Source organism: Eublepharis macularius, chromosome 1 (assembly GCF_028583425.1).
Source record: "Eublepharis macularius isolate TG4126 chromosome 1, MPM_Emac_v1.0, whole genome shotgun sequence".
NCBI classification, from domain to species: domain Eukaryota; kingdom Metazoa; phylum Chordata; class Lepidosauria; order Squamata; family Eublepharidae; genus Eublepharis; species Eublepharis macularius.
In genome coordinates, this window is record NC_072790.1 from 119,785,978 (window position 1) to 119,802,937 (window position 16,960).

At 38.1% G+C, this 16,960-nt stretch overlaps 1 protein-coding gene across 1 annotated transcript; it reads left to right on the plus strand.

Annotated features, from left to right (window-relative positions):
- Positions 1–715: 715 nt before the first annotated feature.
- On the plus strand, positions 716–9,326 carry SMIM28 (small integral membrane protein 28). Its single transcript, XM_054970532.1, has 2 exons — positions 716–826; positions 8,943–9,326. The coding sequence occupies exons 1-2, from the start codon at positions 716–718 to the stop codon at positions 9,324–9,326; spliced, it is 495 nt and encodes a 164-aa protein (XP_054826507.1).
- The last annotated feature ends 7,634 nt before the right edge of the window (positions 9,327–16,960 follow it).

Genomic DNA, 16,960 nt, shown 5'->3' on the forward strand with positions numbered 1-16,960 from the left:
CAAGGCAGAATTAAATACATCAGATGCATTGTTGGCATTATTGAAAGCAATTGTATACTCTCAGTGGCCAATCCTTTTTCTGGCAGCAACATTTCTACGGATTTATCATTAACATCTACATTCTAATACTCCTAAATAATTCAGCACAGCTTTCAGCCTTATGCCCTTGCTTGCCTAACCAGAAACCGCTTTTGCTGTTTACATTCAAGTGAAAATGCTAAATGTGGATGATTTCCCTCTTTTCTTTATAGAGGTGCAAGCATAGATGCTCCCTTCCTCTCTACCTCAACCCAAACTATTTATTAGATCTCTAAATTTAGAAAATTATTTATCCACCCTGAATTAGAACCATGTGGTTTCAGATTCTCATGCAAATTCCCCTTTAATAATCCTAATGCAGGCAACCCTCCAATCAGAACGCTATCCCATCCCTGATACCTGATGCCAGCTTTCTGGTAATGTAGGCCACTGAAGCAAATCCAGAGAGATTGAGTGGAAGGCAGAGTAGCATCTGAGATTCATCTGGCTGGTGTGCCACTTTCTTCTTCTTTATCGCCACTCAATAGAAAAGAATTTCTACATAATTTGTAGCTGAGACATTCTCAGCTGGGTCACACATAAGAAGGTGGTTGTACACCATTAAAAAGAAAACAAAAACCAAAGACCTGAACTAAGAGGAAGAAACAAAGGACAGAGGCACGTTCATGTTGAAAGCATGAGGTGGCTCTTAGGCAGCAGTTGGAAGAAATTTGGACATGCTGACAGGGGAAGCTATGACTGGCTAACAAGTGAACCAGGCGCACCCTTGCCGGAAACACAGCTACAGGTCTGTATCTTAACTCTTCTTTGTGCTCCATTTAGTGTATTCTGACCTTAGGAAATGTCTTGTTTTAGGTGACACTCTTAGACTGGATGAGGCTTTGATTGGGATTGTGTTTACAGAACATCATACCAGAAAAGATTGACTTTCAGAAAAATCAGTGAATTTTCTTTGTTTGATTGATGTCTGTTCCTTATATTTTACAACTCATGAAGATATATTTGCAGGTAGAAAAAATAAATAACCATAATTTAGACTTGTAACAAATTATATTTTCTTGTACAAGGATTATTCAAAATTCTGTCTCTGTCTCTCTGATTCTCTAATCTCTACAAACCCTCCCAACAGATGTAAAGGCGAGTGATATGCAGCACTGAATTCTTCTTCTCTAAGCTGTACAAATTACTTCACAGAATGTGAGGGTGGGCCTGGGAGGAAAACTTGTCAGAAAGTAACACACTGTCTTGCTTTTACTGGCTCTGCAGAGTATATAATGAAAAACAGAGAGAATTCATAGATGGGGAAGCAGATTTAAGGTTCAAACTTGCTCATGGTGTAAATTAATATCCCTTGATAACATTTGCTCCACAATCTCTTAAACAAGGCATTAAGTATACTGTATCCAAAATGAAATAGTTAAAATGCTGCATTTATATAGTTAGATCATTTACAGTGCAATCCTGAACAGAACTTCATCCTTCTAAGTCCACTGAAGTCAATGGACTTAGAAGGGTGGTTAGGATAGTACTCTAAATTTAAGTATAACCAGCCCATTGTATATTCAGAACAATAGATCTTAGAAGACAATAAATTATTCTCTTCTGTATTAGCAGAATGCTAACCTAATCTGATGGCTCATGCACTTTGTCACTCGATGTTAGAACCAACAACTTATGTGTGAACCAGACTTCTATAAACTTTCTGAGATCACACCCTTACTGTGTACAGTTATTATGGCTGATAGACATAGCTTGTCTTTTGTGTATCATTCCTGAAAAATTCCAGGTCAATTAACCCACATATACAATAGATACCCAAGTAGATTCTCATGGTCAACTTAATCCTGGGAGTAATTTTCACAAATGCAAATCAAAGAAACCCACACAAATTTGGGTAAAAACACACCAGGTAATACTGTATCTTACTTACTATTATAACTGTGTATTTATGTAGTACCTGAAGTGCACATTACCCATGTGTTAGCTTAGCTACTCTAGTCAGAGATAAATTATGTAGCATTACATGTGAATCAATAAGCAACTTTCTACAAAAATGACATTTATCACGCCTGATGTGTCTCTTCACTGCTCTTTTGACAATCAAAATACCTAACCAAAGAATGAAGGCAACCAGATAGAAATAAAAAGTACTACACAGTGTTAGTGTTTGTTCAGTGAAAAGGCACCAGGCAATAATTTTTAAGGAAAATTTAAAGTGGTTCCAGAAAGGTGTCACTTGTCATCTGAATGCAAATATTTATTTTGTTCCACTGTCCTCTGTATTCAAACAAATTTCGTAAATGTTAAAAATAGTATGAAAGCCTGCTCATGGGAGAGCTAAAAGGGGATGAATGTACATACCACAACTAGTGATCTATTTTTCCAAACTGCTTTCATATTTTGAGGGGGAAAATAATCTCTTTCCAGTATCACTCATACCTGCTCACGAAATGCAATATTTTAGGTAATCTTTGAACTGACTATGAGTACAAGTTTCTTTAAGTACTAAGCATAGAATATTCAAAGACATCTGACAACTCATATTGAAAATCTATGCTGCTAATGCTTCCACTGCTTCTGCATTTAAAAATATTGATTCATTTCTCCTTTCCCTGATGAGATATAAAAAACAAAGGATAGATGGCACACTTAAGACTCATTTGGAATGCCTCCTATTTATGATTAAACCATTAGGCTGCAAATTGTACCAAAATGGGATGAAAGAGAAAAGTCACAACTTTCCTTTTGCCCCTGTATTTCAAAGCATTTATTTTAATGTAAGCAGTTCCTGTCTGCTTAATTTCTTAAGTCACAGACTGTTTGGTTTTTTTACTATCCACAAAACTAGTCTTGCAAGCTGCTATTTTGTATATTAAAATCAAGTGAAAAATTGTACTTAAAGGATTGTTATACACCATGTTACATTTTAAAGAGCTTTTAAGCGCCTTTTTAACACATTGTCCAATTTTAATCACTGGTCAAGCTATCCTTTGTCATAACTTTGCCATGAATACACTCTTCTTGTTTCATGATAGATTTCATGGACAGAGTCTAATATTCTAATATGATTATTATATGCTTCCTTAGCTATTATTTGTTAGCAAAGATGATTTAAAGTTGATATATTTTTACTTTAGCATTGTTTTTTAGTTCATTAATCTATTTTACATAGAAAGCAGTGCACTTCTGACTGCTGTATAAATCCCCAGCTCTATATAATGATGTTGATATGATTTCATAGGATCATAGAATCATAGGATTGGAAGGGACCTCCAGGCTCATCTAGTCCAACTCCCTGAACAATGCAGGAAATTCACAACTACCCCCCTTCCCGCATCATTTGGTTTATGATGTAATCTTGTACAAAGTCACATTTAACAAGCATAAGATTTTCCTTAATAGTGCTATCTTTGCACATTTGCATAATAGTATGCATAAAATGAAAAGAAATTACACACAATATTTGGCACAGAAAAGCCACTTCCATGAAGAAAAAAGGGTCTACACCTTGACTATATGAATGAAGTTTCATGTGTAGTTAAGTATATTGTGACCTAACATTATTTTGATACATCCTCATAAGTTTGTGAGGTCCATGATTATTAGGGAACATTTTTGGGCCACCACAGTCATTAATATGCATCCATTGTGTATTGATACCAACATCATATATTAACTAACACATAATATTCGTGGGATTGCATGGAATCCATTAGCTTGTATGAATCAACCCTTACTAATCTAACATTATTTACTTTGTAGCTGATGAGCCACAGAAAATCTTGATGGCTTTATTTATAGTCAGAGTGGAATGAGACATTACTGTCTATACAGCTTTGCTAATAATGGCAGCTCGGTGTTACTTTTGCCTTGTAATTTCTACATGCAATCCCCCATGTTTTATGCCATTATTATTCTCTAAGTTTTCCCATCACACTCCACATCATTCCCTGCAGCTGGACTTGATTATATTCCTTCTCAGAGAAATGTGCAGTAAACTACGGGGAAGACAGAAGCAACTAGACATGTTTGTGGTGACAGCACCTTGGCTACCACATCATGATCCACCCATAAGGAACAAAATCTTAGCAAATACAAAGCATATTGGTGAGAAATTGAACTGGTTTGTCTCCATGACTATGTATCTCTACACATACCACTTCTCAACTTCAAATGTGTACTTAGACAATTAGACAAGAATTTCACTTCTCCCTTAAGTAACTATAAATAAAATCATTCACATCATTCCTGAATGGCAGTTTCAAACTTTTGATGGTCTCTTATTTTCCACAGTAACTTCCATCAGCAATCCAGTTTTTAAAATGTAAAATGTTTTTATCTTGTTCTCCCTAAAAGTGTGGGAGCAGCTAACAACAAAATAAAAAACTGAAAACAACAAAATTAACAATAACACATATAAACTACAAAAAAACTTACTGCAGCTATATAGCGATATCAAACTACCAGTAGTTAACCTTGGCCATTTCCTCACAGTCTAAAAATAGCGCAATACTCACAGAAGGCTGCCAGCTTCCTCGTGCGATTTTTGATGTCATCCGTTTACAAAACAGGGCCTTTTCCAGGGCTATATGGGTCTTTGAGGGAGGACTTATTGGGGTCACTCCCAGAAACAATTACTGGGAGCCTTGATACCACATAACTTGCATGATTCACCCAGGCTTAGCTGACTGCTACTGTTCAACAGCAGCCTCCCACCCAGTGTAGCATAGTGGTTAGAATTTCAGAGTAGGATCTGGGAGACCCAGGTTCAAATCACCACTCTATTGTGGAAGATCATTGGGTGATTTTGATCCAGTCACACACTCTCAGCTAACCTACCTCTCAGAATTGTGAGGATAATACAGAGGCAAGGAGAATTATGTAAGCTGCTTTGAATACCCATGCTGGACAAAAGGCAGTATACAAATGAAGTAAATTAATAAATAAATATAGATGAAGAGGGGGGAAGATAAAAGATAAGTTGTTAATGGGCTTGAAGGACAGAAGAATGTGGCCAAAGATGAGCATATGGAGGCTGCCAGGAAAATGGAAAGGGGAAATAGCGTGGGGATGGGGATACAGAGAAAAGTGATTTCCCCCCTTAAGTCCTTGCAGATTACTCACCAAGCCACTGGGCCTGGTTTAGCTGGTGGGCTGTAAGGGAGAGCAACTGGGCCTGGCAAGCAACTGAAACTGGTTTAGCAAGTGGGCTGTAAGGGAGAGGGTTCTGGGTGGAGAAGGGGGTAAAGGGGGTAAGGTGAAGAGTGAGGGCACTTGACATCATAGATTACAACAGGGAAAATAGTCTCTTATACAATTGATTGATATAGATCTTAAATACCTAATCTCACTCCTGAGTCACATGGAATTTTGGGGATATTTTCTGTGCCCCATCCAAGCCCTCTAGTGGTCTCTAGTGGTCCAAATCTGAATAAACAACCTATCTTCGAAAGACTTTCTGATGTCGTGGGGTACCAGACAAGGCTGTTCACTTTCACCCCTACTTTTTGCCCTTTTTATTGAAACCCTGCCCTGACCTAGATAGCCCAAGTGAACCTGATCTTGTTATTGTAGATCTCAGAAGCTAAGAGGGGTCAACCTTGGTTAGTAATTGGATGGGAAACCTCCAACAAAGACCAGGGTTGCAGAGGCAGGCAATGGCAAACTACCTGTTAGTCTCTTGCCATGAAAACTCCACCAAGGGTCACCATAAGCCAACTATGACTTGAGGGTACTCTCCACCACTCCTCCATTGAACCCCTAGCCATTGCTACCCCCCCCCCCCCAATTCTTGGTACCAAGCTAAAAGCTAAGGAGATGAAACTCAGCTTGTTTGCAAATGATACAGGTTTATACTTACCTAACCCTTTACAATCCATTTCAGCTGTTGATACAGAATTTACTTAATTTTCAGCAATTTAGGGTCTTCAGGTTAACCATATTAAAACAGTAATATTTCCAACACATCTCTCTCAAATGCCTACCTTCCAAATTGAAAATTCTTACGAGTATAATTGGGTTTCTACATTCTGGCATCACTTGGAGATTAAGATTCTGCTTGATCTAAATGTTTTATTTAAACAATTTTCAGGACTTACATCATTCAACACTCTTCAGCACTAGCACTGGAATAACCTACAATTTTCATGGCTAGAGAAAATTAATTTGATCAATCATTTATTCTACCTAAATTTATCTTTTTCTTTAGAACTTTACTAATTCCTCTCCCAAACACATTTTTAAGAAGGTTGAACAATCTTTTAATGACTTTATATGGAACAACAAAACACCTAGAATCAGTTTTAACACTCTGAATAAACCTAGGAATCAGGGAGGACTCAGTTACCCAGATCTAAATCTATATCAGGATATGTCATTCCTAGCAAGACTATTAAAAACTAAATCCATTTCCAACATTAGATTGGATATACATAGAGCAGAGTTTTGTTTATTCAAAAAACTGCCTGTAATGTTTTGGAATAATCTGAGGTTAGCCCAAACTCTGTTGTTGATAACATTTTCCTCTTAAATTCACTACAAATAACAAGCCACCTTCATATGTGCAGGCTTGGCACAGAAACAGAATCACAGAGCTGGAAGGGGCCATACAGACCTTCTAGTCCAACCCCCCGCCCAATGCAGGATGAGCCTAAAGCATCTCCTGACAAATATTCATCCAGCCTCTTCTTGAAAACTGCCAGTGAGACCTTAGTTTTATACTTTCTAAAGATCAATGGCAACAGATCTGGCAATCTAAATTGGCTACTTCTAGATCAATCAACATTAAAACCCAGATGTTTAAAATATTAATGAGACGGTATCTTACACCAGTTAAAATTCATCATATGGGCTGTAACCAGCAATTAACCTGCTGGAAACAATGTGGAAACTGAGGTTCATATTTTAATACTTAAAGGTCTTGTAAACATGTTCAATCATTCAATAATTCAAATCCAAATATCTATTGTAACAAGTACAACCTATCTAATTTCTTTTAGGCAGGAAGTGATGTTGTTGAATTTCTTTCAAAATACTGGCATACCCCTGTTAAGACTTAATTTAATAGCTTTTTTTTGTGCAGCAGACCGCTTAGTAATTGCAGCAGCTTGGAAGAGCAGTAAACTCCCTTTATCTAATTGGTACAGGAAAATATGGCACATATTTGTAATGGAGAAAATCCTAGACCAACAGAAGCAGACCGAATCTGATCAATATATTTCTGATTTTTCTGAAATATAGCAACCTATAATTGACTTTATAGCAAGTAATGAAGCAATATTCCACTTCACCCACCCCAAAAAGTTCCTGCTTTTATGATGTAGACATGTTGTTAACTGTAGTTCTATCTATGATTGTAAATAAGTTTTGTTGATTTGTTGTTCTTTAATTGTTTAGTAATACTGTTAGATACTTCAATATTTAGTGCCTTTCAATGTTTTGATTTCTAACTTTTGATGTATGTTGTTTTTAAGCTCTTATTATACAACCTTTTTATGTTTCAATAAAGTTTATTAAAAAGCCTAGAAAAAAAAGAATGGGGCAGACAAAGGTGAGTGAGAAGGAGAGAAGGAAGCAGGAAAAGAAAGGCTGTGAGTGGCAGAGAAAGGAAAGAGGACATGATAGGGGAGAGGAAAATCAGATGCCTTCCCCAAGTCCTTGCAGGTCCCCACGTGTAATAACCTGTTTCCCATTATTGTTAAACCTTCTGTTCAGCTTTAACTCTTTCATCAAAAGAGCCACCCATTAATAAAACCTCAAGCAGAGCCACACTTCCTTTTCCTACATATGCTGCTTACATTTGTTATAGTTTTGAACAAAGATTTTTTAATAAATATTTTCTTATTATTTATGAAAAAAACAACATAAATTATATAAACATATGATAGAGGCCGTCGTCACACGGCCATAAATTTAGCGCCAAACTAGCGCCATCTCCCGCTGAATTCTCACCTTATTCCGGCTCTCTTGCGATTTCACCATTCTCCCCAATTCACGGTTCGTGGCTCTTTATGTTGTCTTTATCCACTTCCATGTGAATTCCCTGGATCTACTGTGAACGCTTTGCAACACCAAAATGCTCAATCTCCCTGATCATCTGTCTCACCTAACACTGATTCTCCTGCCCTACACTCCCACAAGCCCCAGTGCGATCCGCAATTAAGCCTCAAAGTAATTTTTTTTAAAAAACGTCAGCCTTATAGTGCTATAACACTATAGCGCTATAGCACTATTCTGCCAAGGGTGGGAAACCTCTGCTACCTATCACGGTTGGCTTTTGGGTTGGCCCAGCACAACATTATAATAGAAGAGTGATATAACGCAAATATGCGGAAATTTTTTTTTTAAAAAAGGGGGCGGGATTTTTAGGGCCCCGTTTCCGGAAGCACTTTGACTGACTGTTGAATTGTGCTTTTCCCTTTTAATGTGACTGACTGGAAGTGCAAGCAGTCGTCAAAAGATGGGAGAATCTGTTATAATAACGATAACAGAAGAAACAATTTTTAGTGCAAAACTGACGAAATAAGGGCCCGTGTGACAACGGCCAGAGCTGGAACCAAATATTCACTGAAATTTATTAGCATTTTTGTAATTAACGTGCAAATTAGTAGTTTTGAATGTACCTGTTAGTATACTGGTTTAAAATAATGTCTAGATTATAAGATTGTTTAAAATTCATTAATACCTTAACCTCACTCAGAAACAAAAATAAAACAATTTAGAAAGCAAAATCACACACATAGACACACACTCCGATACTATAGGATGACTCCATACACACACATATTGCTGTAGACTGGCATAGCAGATAGGTTCAAGTATTATGACATGACAAAGTGAGCGGGGGGAATTGATAAAACACTCCCAAATATTTGACACTTTTTTTCTCTTGGCTGCAATTACAGAGTCAGCATAAAGTAAGCTCAACCAAAGAAGATATAGAGCCATTCTTATGCATCATACTGCCTGCTACCATGATGCTTTTCTTGGCATTCCTGTTGCTCTTCCTCTACAGACGTTGCCAGCGTCGCAACCCTCAGGCCCAGATCTTCAGCACTGACCTCCCAGAGTCCCTTCCTGAGCATGAAGTGACTGATTTCCTGTCAGTGCTGCCCTGGAGCAGTGAGCAGAACTTTCACTATTCAACTCTCCTGCCAGAAACCAGCTTTCTCACTATATGCTTGCCTCCATCCTATGAAGAAGCCACCATGAAGGCCTCCGTGGAAGGGGACCACATCCAGTTTTGTCAGGATCCAGTACCTCCTTATGAAGAGACCAAACCACAGTAAACCCAAGAAAATACTTTTGGTTGAGGTTCTCATTCTGTTGTGGATTTAAAACAAGACAAACTCCAAACAAGTGAACAACCACAAGCACAAAAGAGCTCAACTAATCAGTAAGTTTAATTATGCCATTTTAAGGTGGCATCAAAAATACAACTATTCCACCAGATTTTGTGTAGGATGGAGAGAAATACAAAAAAATAATGCTGTACCTCAAGAGTTTTCTGAAACATGATTTTAGGAGGTGGCTGGATCTGAGTTATTTGGATTATTATCAGCGGTGATGAAAACCAACCTTGCTGGAGATATTTTACACAGAAACTATATACACACACCAATCACTGAAAGGGCTTTAAACATTTTTTTAAATGCACGAACTTCTTGGACATTAAAGCACTTGGATGATCAATGAAAATTCTTTACAAGTCAAAACACAGACTCTGTGATGGTAACAAACAGAAACCCGAAAAGTAAGAGCTCTTACTAATCTATACTATCATGATGTTCAATGGCAGGCTACCACTAGGGCATAGGCTTTCCATTGTTCTTCTGATAGCAATGATGGTCTGCATCTCAGTACAAAAGATTAAAAAGATTTAGCCATTTTACAGAAGCACTTCCGGCAAATAATAGCACAAGATGCTCCATGAACCAATATGGTGATGTCAGCACTAGTGTACAGAATGATTTGTCATTGTTTTCTACTTTTCAATAAAGAAAACAGCAGTCCTGCAACCTTTTAGTTTTGTGCATAAGACGAGTAATGAAAAAAAAATAAAGTGTCAGAAGTTATCTTTTGGTTTGCTTTTTTTTAAAAAAAAATAGTATCGCATTACTCAGGTGTTATTCTGAATGTCACTGAGAAAATACAGCTAACGCTTCTTCCATACCATTTTTTGTTTTTGCCATCAAATTGCAGTTAGTTTATGGTGACCCCAGAGGTTTTTCAAGGCTAGAGACATTCAGAGGTGGTTTGCCACTGTCTGCCGCTGTGTAGCAACCCTGGACCTCCTTAGTGGTCTGCCATCCAAGTACTAACCAGGGTTGACTCTGCTCAGCTTCTGAGATCTGACAAGACCTGGCTAGCCTGGACTGTCCAGGTCAGGGCAAGACACCATCTAGCTTCTAAAAATTATTTACTGTGTGGTACACCAAAGATGTTCCTGATTTGTAAAGATTCTGTCAGAAGCTCTGTGTGTGTGTGTGTGTGTGTGTGTGTGTGTGTGTGTGAGAGAGAGAGAGAGAGAGAGAGAGAGAGAGAGAGAGAGAGAGAGAGAGTTTAGAATAAGATTCAGAGCAGCAGTTTATCATGACACAAGGATGGACAGGAAAGTTCATGTTAAACAGAAACGTGTACATATTTGTCTGCTTGAGGTACTTCACAAATTTGTAGAACCAACCTTTCTACCCACTCTGTGGCACTGGCATGTGAATTTTCCTCTTTTCCCCAAAGACAAAACTTTACATTATATGTTGTTAATGCACCAGGACTGCAATTTCATGGGGGGAAAGCAACACAGAGAGGAGGGAGAAGAAATTTTTAAAGCATTAATTTCCCATAAAAAATTAAATGGCTTTTATTCGTCTGGCGAAAACTTTCTTACAGGTGTCCTTAAAAGCATTACTATGTGTGTATACGTGCATTATGGACTGCAGTTCATACCCTATTGAGAAAAGGCCACAAATGCTGCCTGACATCCAGGTGAGAGGGTTAAGTGTAATCTTTATGAGATCTGAAGAGAAACCAGAGTAAGTGTAATGTTTGCTTCTATCTCTCTGCCTGCAGCATTATCTGCATGCTAGGATGCACAAACAAAACATTTCCCCTTGTGCCTAGCAAGGGTAGCACTACAGAATAGTGCAGCTTCAGCAAACATGAAACACTGCTTCTATAGAATTTCTCTTCCAACTAGTGATCCAACCATGTGACACTTTGGAAAGACCAGCTCATAAGAACAGTGACTAGATCCATGTAAATCAACTGACTGGAAACCTCTCTGTCAGTTACGTTATCTGCTGACTTGCATTTTCCTCACTCTTCTTCTCTGAGCTTTACATCAAAAAGTCAAGTGCCACTGATTTAAAGATTTTTTTATTACCAACTATCATTCACTTTAAATTTGGATTAAACATATGGGTGAATAAAACTTTCGATTGGGCTTTAACCTGAAAATATCTAAATGTACATTGCTAAGGCATGACAAAAAAGATTAGGCAAAATTTTGCTTCCTTTGAGTCTTCCCTAACCATTTGTGATAGTTGCATTTAACATAACCACTGCTAAAATTAACATGCTTGATGTTTATAATCACTGTATACCTTGCATTACAAAAAAATTAAGCTGCCCAGTTTTGAGGAGATTTATGGCAACCTTTCTACCTCCTATCTGATCTCTTAGAAAAATGCCACAGACTTTTCTATTCCACTCATTTTCTGAACAGTACAGCCAAACTGAGAAAGAAGGAAGCTCTCACTGACACATCTCTTCTATAGGAGAATCCCTGCATGTGGGGACAGGAGAACAGTAAATACACTTCCAGTACTTTTTTTGTGTGCAGCCAGCAACTTCTTTACTAAAGATTCCAAGTTGGAACAACAACAGTCAAGCAGACAAAATCTACCTCTGTTCAGTCAACCACTGCTTTCTTCCAGTTAACTTATTTGAGATTTGCTGGACCAACAGCCAAGGCCAGCCCAATCATATAGGTGAACCAGATGTTTGCCTAGGGCACCAGGCTTCGGAGGACACCAAATTAGATGGAACTGAATTTCTTTTATTTATTTTAAAATAAATGTTAGCATTATTTCTTGTAAAGTATTAATGAAAAGATAAATCAATAAAATTTATTTTTAGCTTTGCTTCGTTAATTTCAAACACCCACTAAATAAATACAGAAGTAAAAAATTGTAATATACTTTACCCATTCCACCATCCACCTGGTTTCTCATATTTCTTATTTTCATCTCCATCTCCCAAACATCGCCTTTAATAAACTTCTTAAAATCTTAATTTGTTACATTGAAGCCTTATATATTGTTTTCTTACTATTTTCATAAATATTACTTTATTTAATAATAATTTTATCAAAGCAAGCTACTGGTATAATTTATATTTGTGTGACAGAGTGTGTGTATGTATGAGAAAAGTCTGTTGTTCACAGAACTGTTTCTCAAGTGCTACTATCATGGATTTTTAATAATGTATTTTTGAATAGTTTTTGAATGTTAGCTTAATGCAGTAGCCATCAGTGGAGGCAAGCTTATCAAGTAATAACTTGATGACTACCATCTCAACTGATCATCTTGATTGAATTTAATTAGAAATAAGAAGGTATTTCTTCACATAATTCTTAATTTACTGAATTCACAGCCAAAATGTGGGTATGGTCTATAGCTTAGATGGCTTTAAAATTAAACAATTTCATGGAGGATAGGTCTATTATTAGCTATTAGTCATGATGGTTAAATGGAACCTCCATTTTCAGAGACAGTATGCCACTGAATACAGGTGTTGAGGGGGAAACATTGTGGGCAAAAGTGTTATTTTCACGTCCAGCCTTTGGACTTTCTGAGAGCATATTGTTAGCCAACACTAGGGAAGGATGTAGGGCTAGGTGCATCTGTTTTCTGATATAACAGGGCTTTTCTTATGTTCTTTTGAATCTGATACACTCCATTTTCCATGGAGTTAAATTTTACCTCAGATCATTTATGTCTATACATCCCAGTCTGATGCAAGAGTAAATTCTCACTCCAGATTAATAAAATATAGTAGCTTGGATTCTGCTGAACCACTAGTGGAAAGTAGAGTCAGTCTCAAATCTTCCCTGTCCTCCCCTTCCCACCCAGAGCCATTTCAAATCATAGGAAAATTTATTCCCATAGTCGAGGAACACCAATCAGGTGGCTGTAGTGGGGAGGGGGAGGGAATGAGATTGACCTTTGTGACTCTTGTATGAATGTGGCTCAGAACAAAAAGAAAGGAAGGATTTCACCTTTTTTTGTGCTCATTCACCCTCTTCCCTGTCCCAATTACAGCTGTCCAATTGGTGCAGCTATTAGTACAAGCAACTTCTTCAAACCTGGGAATAAACTTTTCTACAATTGGAAATGGCCCTGGAAAGGGAGGAAGGGGAGGGTGAAGAATATCGCCCCATGGATTGTGGGATCCAAAAGACCAAAACGTAGATAGGATCTTTAAGTCTTTCTCCTCATGCTATATTTCACACTGAACAATGCCAACTACCAAGGTGATTTACCAGCACTGGGGAAAGTAGAGGTACCCATACCATACCTACAACAGCAGATCAGGGAATGGTAGTTTTAGCAGGAAGACAATAACAGAAGATTTAAATTACGTCACTCCAAAACCATATATTGTAAAATAAAAACAAACCTCAGAAGCAACAATCACAGTTGACAGTTTTGCCCCATGTCAACTGCAATTAATGAGGTAGCTCCAAAGTGCCATGTCATCATAAAAATAATTTTTTGAAATTTGAAATTATTTTTTGAAATGCTTTGGTTGAATTTAGGGTTAGTTACCAGTTTTGCCAATACGTAGACTCAACGTGCAATAGTGTGAAATACGCAAAGATGCATGATTACTTATCCACATGCTCTGTCATAAAGAAGGAATGGATAGAAAATGTGGGCAAGTGTACAGGTGTATGAAAGCTTGCACTAATTATGTGTGATGCTCACTGATACATAAGTCTATATAACAAAAGGTTCTCAAGTACCAGTCTGTGCTTAATACTAGAAGTAGTTACAAATGCAAGTATAGAAGTGAATATTTGTTCATTCTCTGAAAAATTTCATCCAAGCGTAAAAGAAATTATGCAAGAATTCGGCCCCCACCCAGCTGGTAGTCAAGGGCTTGAGGCCGGGGGCCGCATTTGCCGCCGCAGAGGATAAGTGGCAGCGTTTCCCCGGCCTCTCAGGGTCACATGGGAAGGGGGTGGGGCTAAGTGCCTTAACAGGACAGCCCTGCCTCTGCATCAGCACTTGTTGCCTCGTTCTCACGTTCATTATTTGGAGGCCTTTTTTCCTTTTCAAGGGGCCTTCACTTGCCGCCTCAAGCATATATCAAGCTCTCTTAGCCGAGCTCTTCTGAGGCCAGTTTTACTGAAGGCCCTCAGGGCTAGGGGGCTATAGCTGCCTCAGGGAACGCTGTGATATTCCCCTGCTTGAAACCTTCAAACAACAAGAGGAGAGTCAGGGCCCAGCGCCAGGGTCAGTGGTTTGGCAGAGATTTTTTATTATTATTAGCAAGAAAAATACTTCGCTCAGCCATATTACACCTAAACCAAAGAAGCACCTGCCTCTTTTTCAGAAGCAACTTGTTGAACTATGGGACTACAATCACTGAAAATTATTTTCAAATGAGATATTTTGCTTTCATAATCTCTTAACTTAAATGCACACATACACCATCAGATTTATTTTAGACTTGTTGCCCCATTATGTCAAATTAAATTAAAGAAACGTACAAAAATGAAAATGGAACAAAAATGAAAAACAATTTAAAATACAAGTTTTAAAAGCTCTAAACTGGACAAATACTTTGGTGACAGCCAAATGTTTAGAAAGGCATTCTATGGGCAGGGTGGCACAACAGAAAAGACCCTATCCCCATCCTCAAAAGATTTTAATAAACAGGCAAGTTTTTATACAATTTTTTTAAAAACCCAGCCTGATTTACTAAATATGCTCCAGAAGAGATTAAGCAGTACTGAGAATCAGCTGAAGGGGGAGGGGGAAGGAGCAATGAAACTGATTAAGCTTCTGAGAGAACTCTATTAAAGTTCATGGAGAAAGAAATTTTGATGGGTGGCCCTCATAGGCCTTGTTTGTTCTTTTATTCTAATTTTTATGCTAATGACATTTCCCTTCACAAAAATTACATGAAATCAATTGATCAGTACTCTTGTATTTACAGAAATGGAGCTGAAACTGGCGTTCTTTGTGCCACTAAGTTAATGGCTTGGGGAGAGTGGATATAGACTTTGGGCTGAATAATGACAGTAGTTTTTAAGAGCAGTGAAAGTAGTATGTTAGAGATATCATTGCCCTTGGTGTATACACTCATTAATTTTCTCTATTGTATCTTACACTTTTGCATGGGTATGAGGGGAAGAATGTGAGAAACCCCATACTGTAAAGCTCTCATTATCCAATACACTGGAGCTTCCTAACTTGAGGGCTATAAGGAAGGATAAAATCAAGGATGAAAAGTAATAATAGAGAACAAGTCCAGGCCAGAAGTAAGCCTCTTATGAACCTGCTTCCCCCCTCCTTAGTATCCCAATCTCCATTTATCTCTCGGTTTATTTAATTCACTTTTATGTCAGATACATGAAAAAGTAATACAAAAACACACTGTATAGTGAGTTCATCAGAATAAACACAAATATATGTCATTTCTTAGCAATGCTGTCAAATAAATACCAATTATTTCATTACCAACTACTTTAAAAGAGAACAAATGTGTCAAAAGCTAGCCTATTTCGCACAAATAGCAGGTCAGCATGTCTTGGCAACAGTGCAACTTAAGATATAGGCTAACATTATTGAAAGCACCTTCTAAAAAACAGTTCCTTGCACATAGAGAACTAGCACATCACAAAGAGAGCTAAGTTGGAATGTATTTTCTATGTGGAGGGAATTTTTTGTTTGGGGAGAGAGTCAGTTCAATGAGCACTCAAACAGAGTAAAACATTACCTGTTTTTTGTGACAACCAAATTTGAATTGCTGCAGAGGAACAGATTGGGATGTTAAAACAGCTGCGAGGAAAGCTAAGTCAAGCGGCACTTCAGCTGTTGTAAAAAGGGGGTTAAGATAGATCCATGGAGGATAGGTCTACCAATGGCTGCTAATCATGGTGAGTAAAGGGAACCTCCATACAGAAAGGCAGCAAACCTCTACATACCTGTGCTAAGAGGCAGCATCAAGGGAAGGCCCTTGTCTTTCATGCTGTGAACACTGGCCCACCAGAGCAATTAGTTGGCTGCTGTGTGAAACAAGATGCTGTACTAGATGGACCACTGGTCTGATTTAGCAGGGTTCTTATATTCTTATGTCATGGTTGCTGTGGCCCAGGTCTGAGCTGAGCAGTCCTTGTTGATGGATTAGGTTAGTGTTAACTGCTAACAGCACCTTCTTTCAATTACATCTGGTTTATAAACTGGCTTCTAATTTAAACCTTGTAGATCTAGCCACACTGATCCACAATACCATACTCTCCAGACTGGATTACAGTAATATTGTCCTCATGGGGTTGCAGTCAAAGATGTCTCAAAAGTTTCAATTGGTACAAAACGCAATAGCGAGACTTCTAGCTGGGGTCAGCCATTCAGAACACACAACTTTTATGCCACGTCAGTTGCATTGTATATTTGCTCCCAGACCCAGTTCAAAGTTTAAAGCCCTTGACAGCCCTTATATGTATCAAATGGCATCTCCCAGTATGCTCCTATTTGATAGTTATGCTTCTCAGACAACTTTTCTCCTTTCGGTGGCCTGTCAGAGGATTGTTCATATGGCAACAACTAGGCCATGGGCTTTCTCTTTATTAGGCCCAACTCTCTGAAGGTGGCTGCTGTACCCATTCTGGGCATGTTTAGTTTTCTGGTACTGA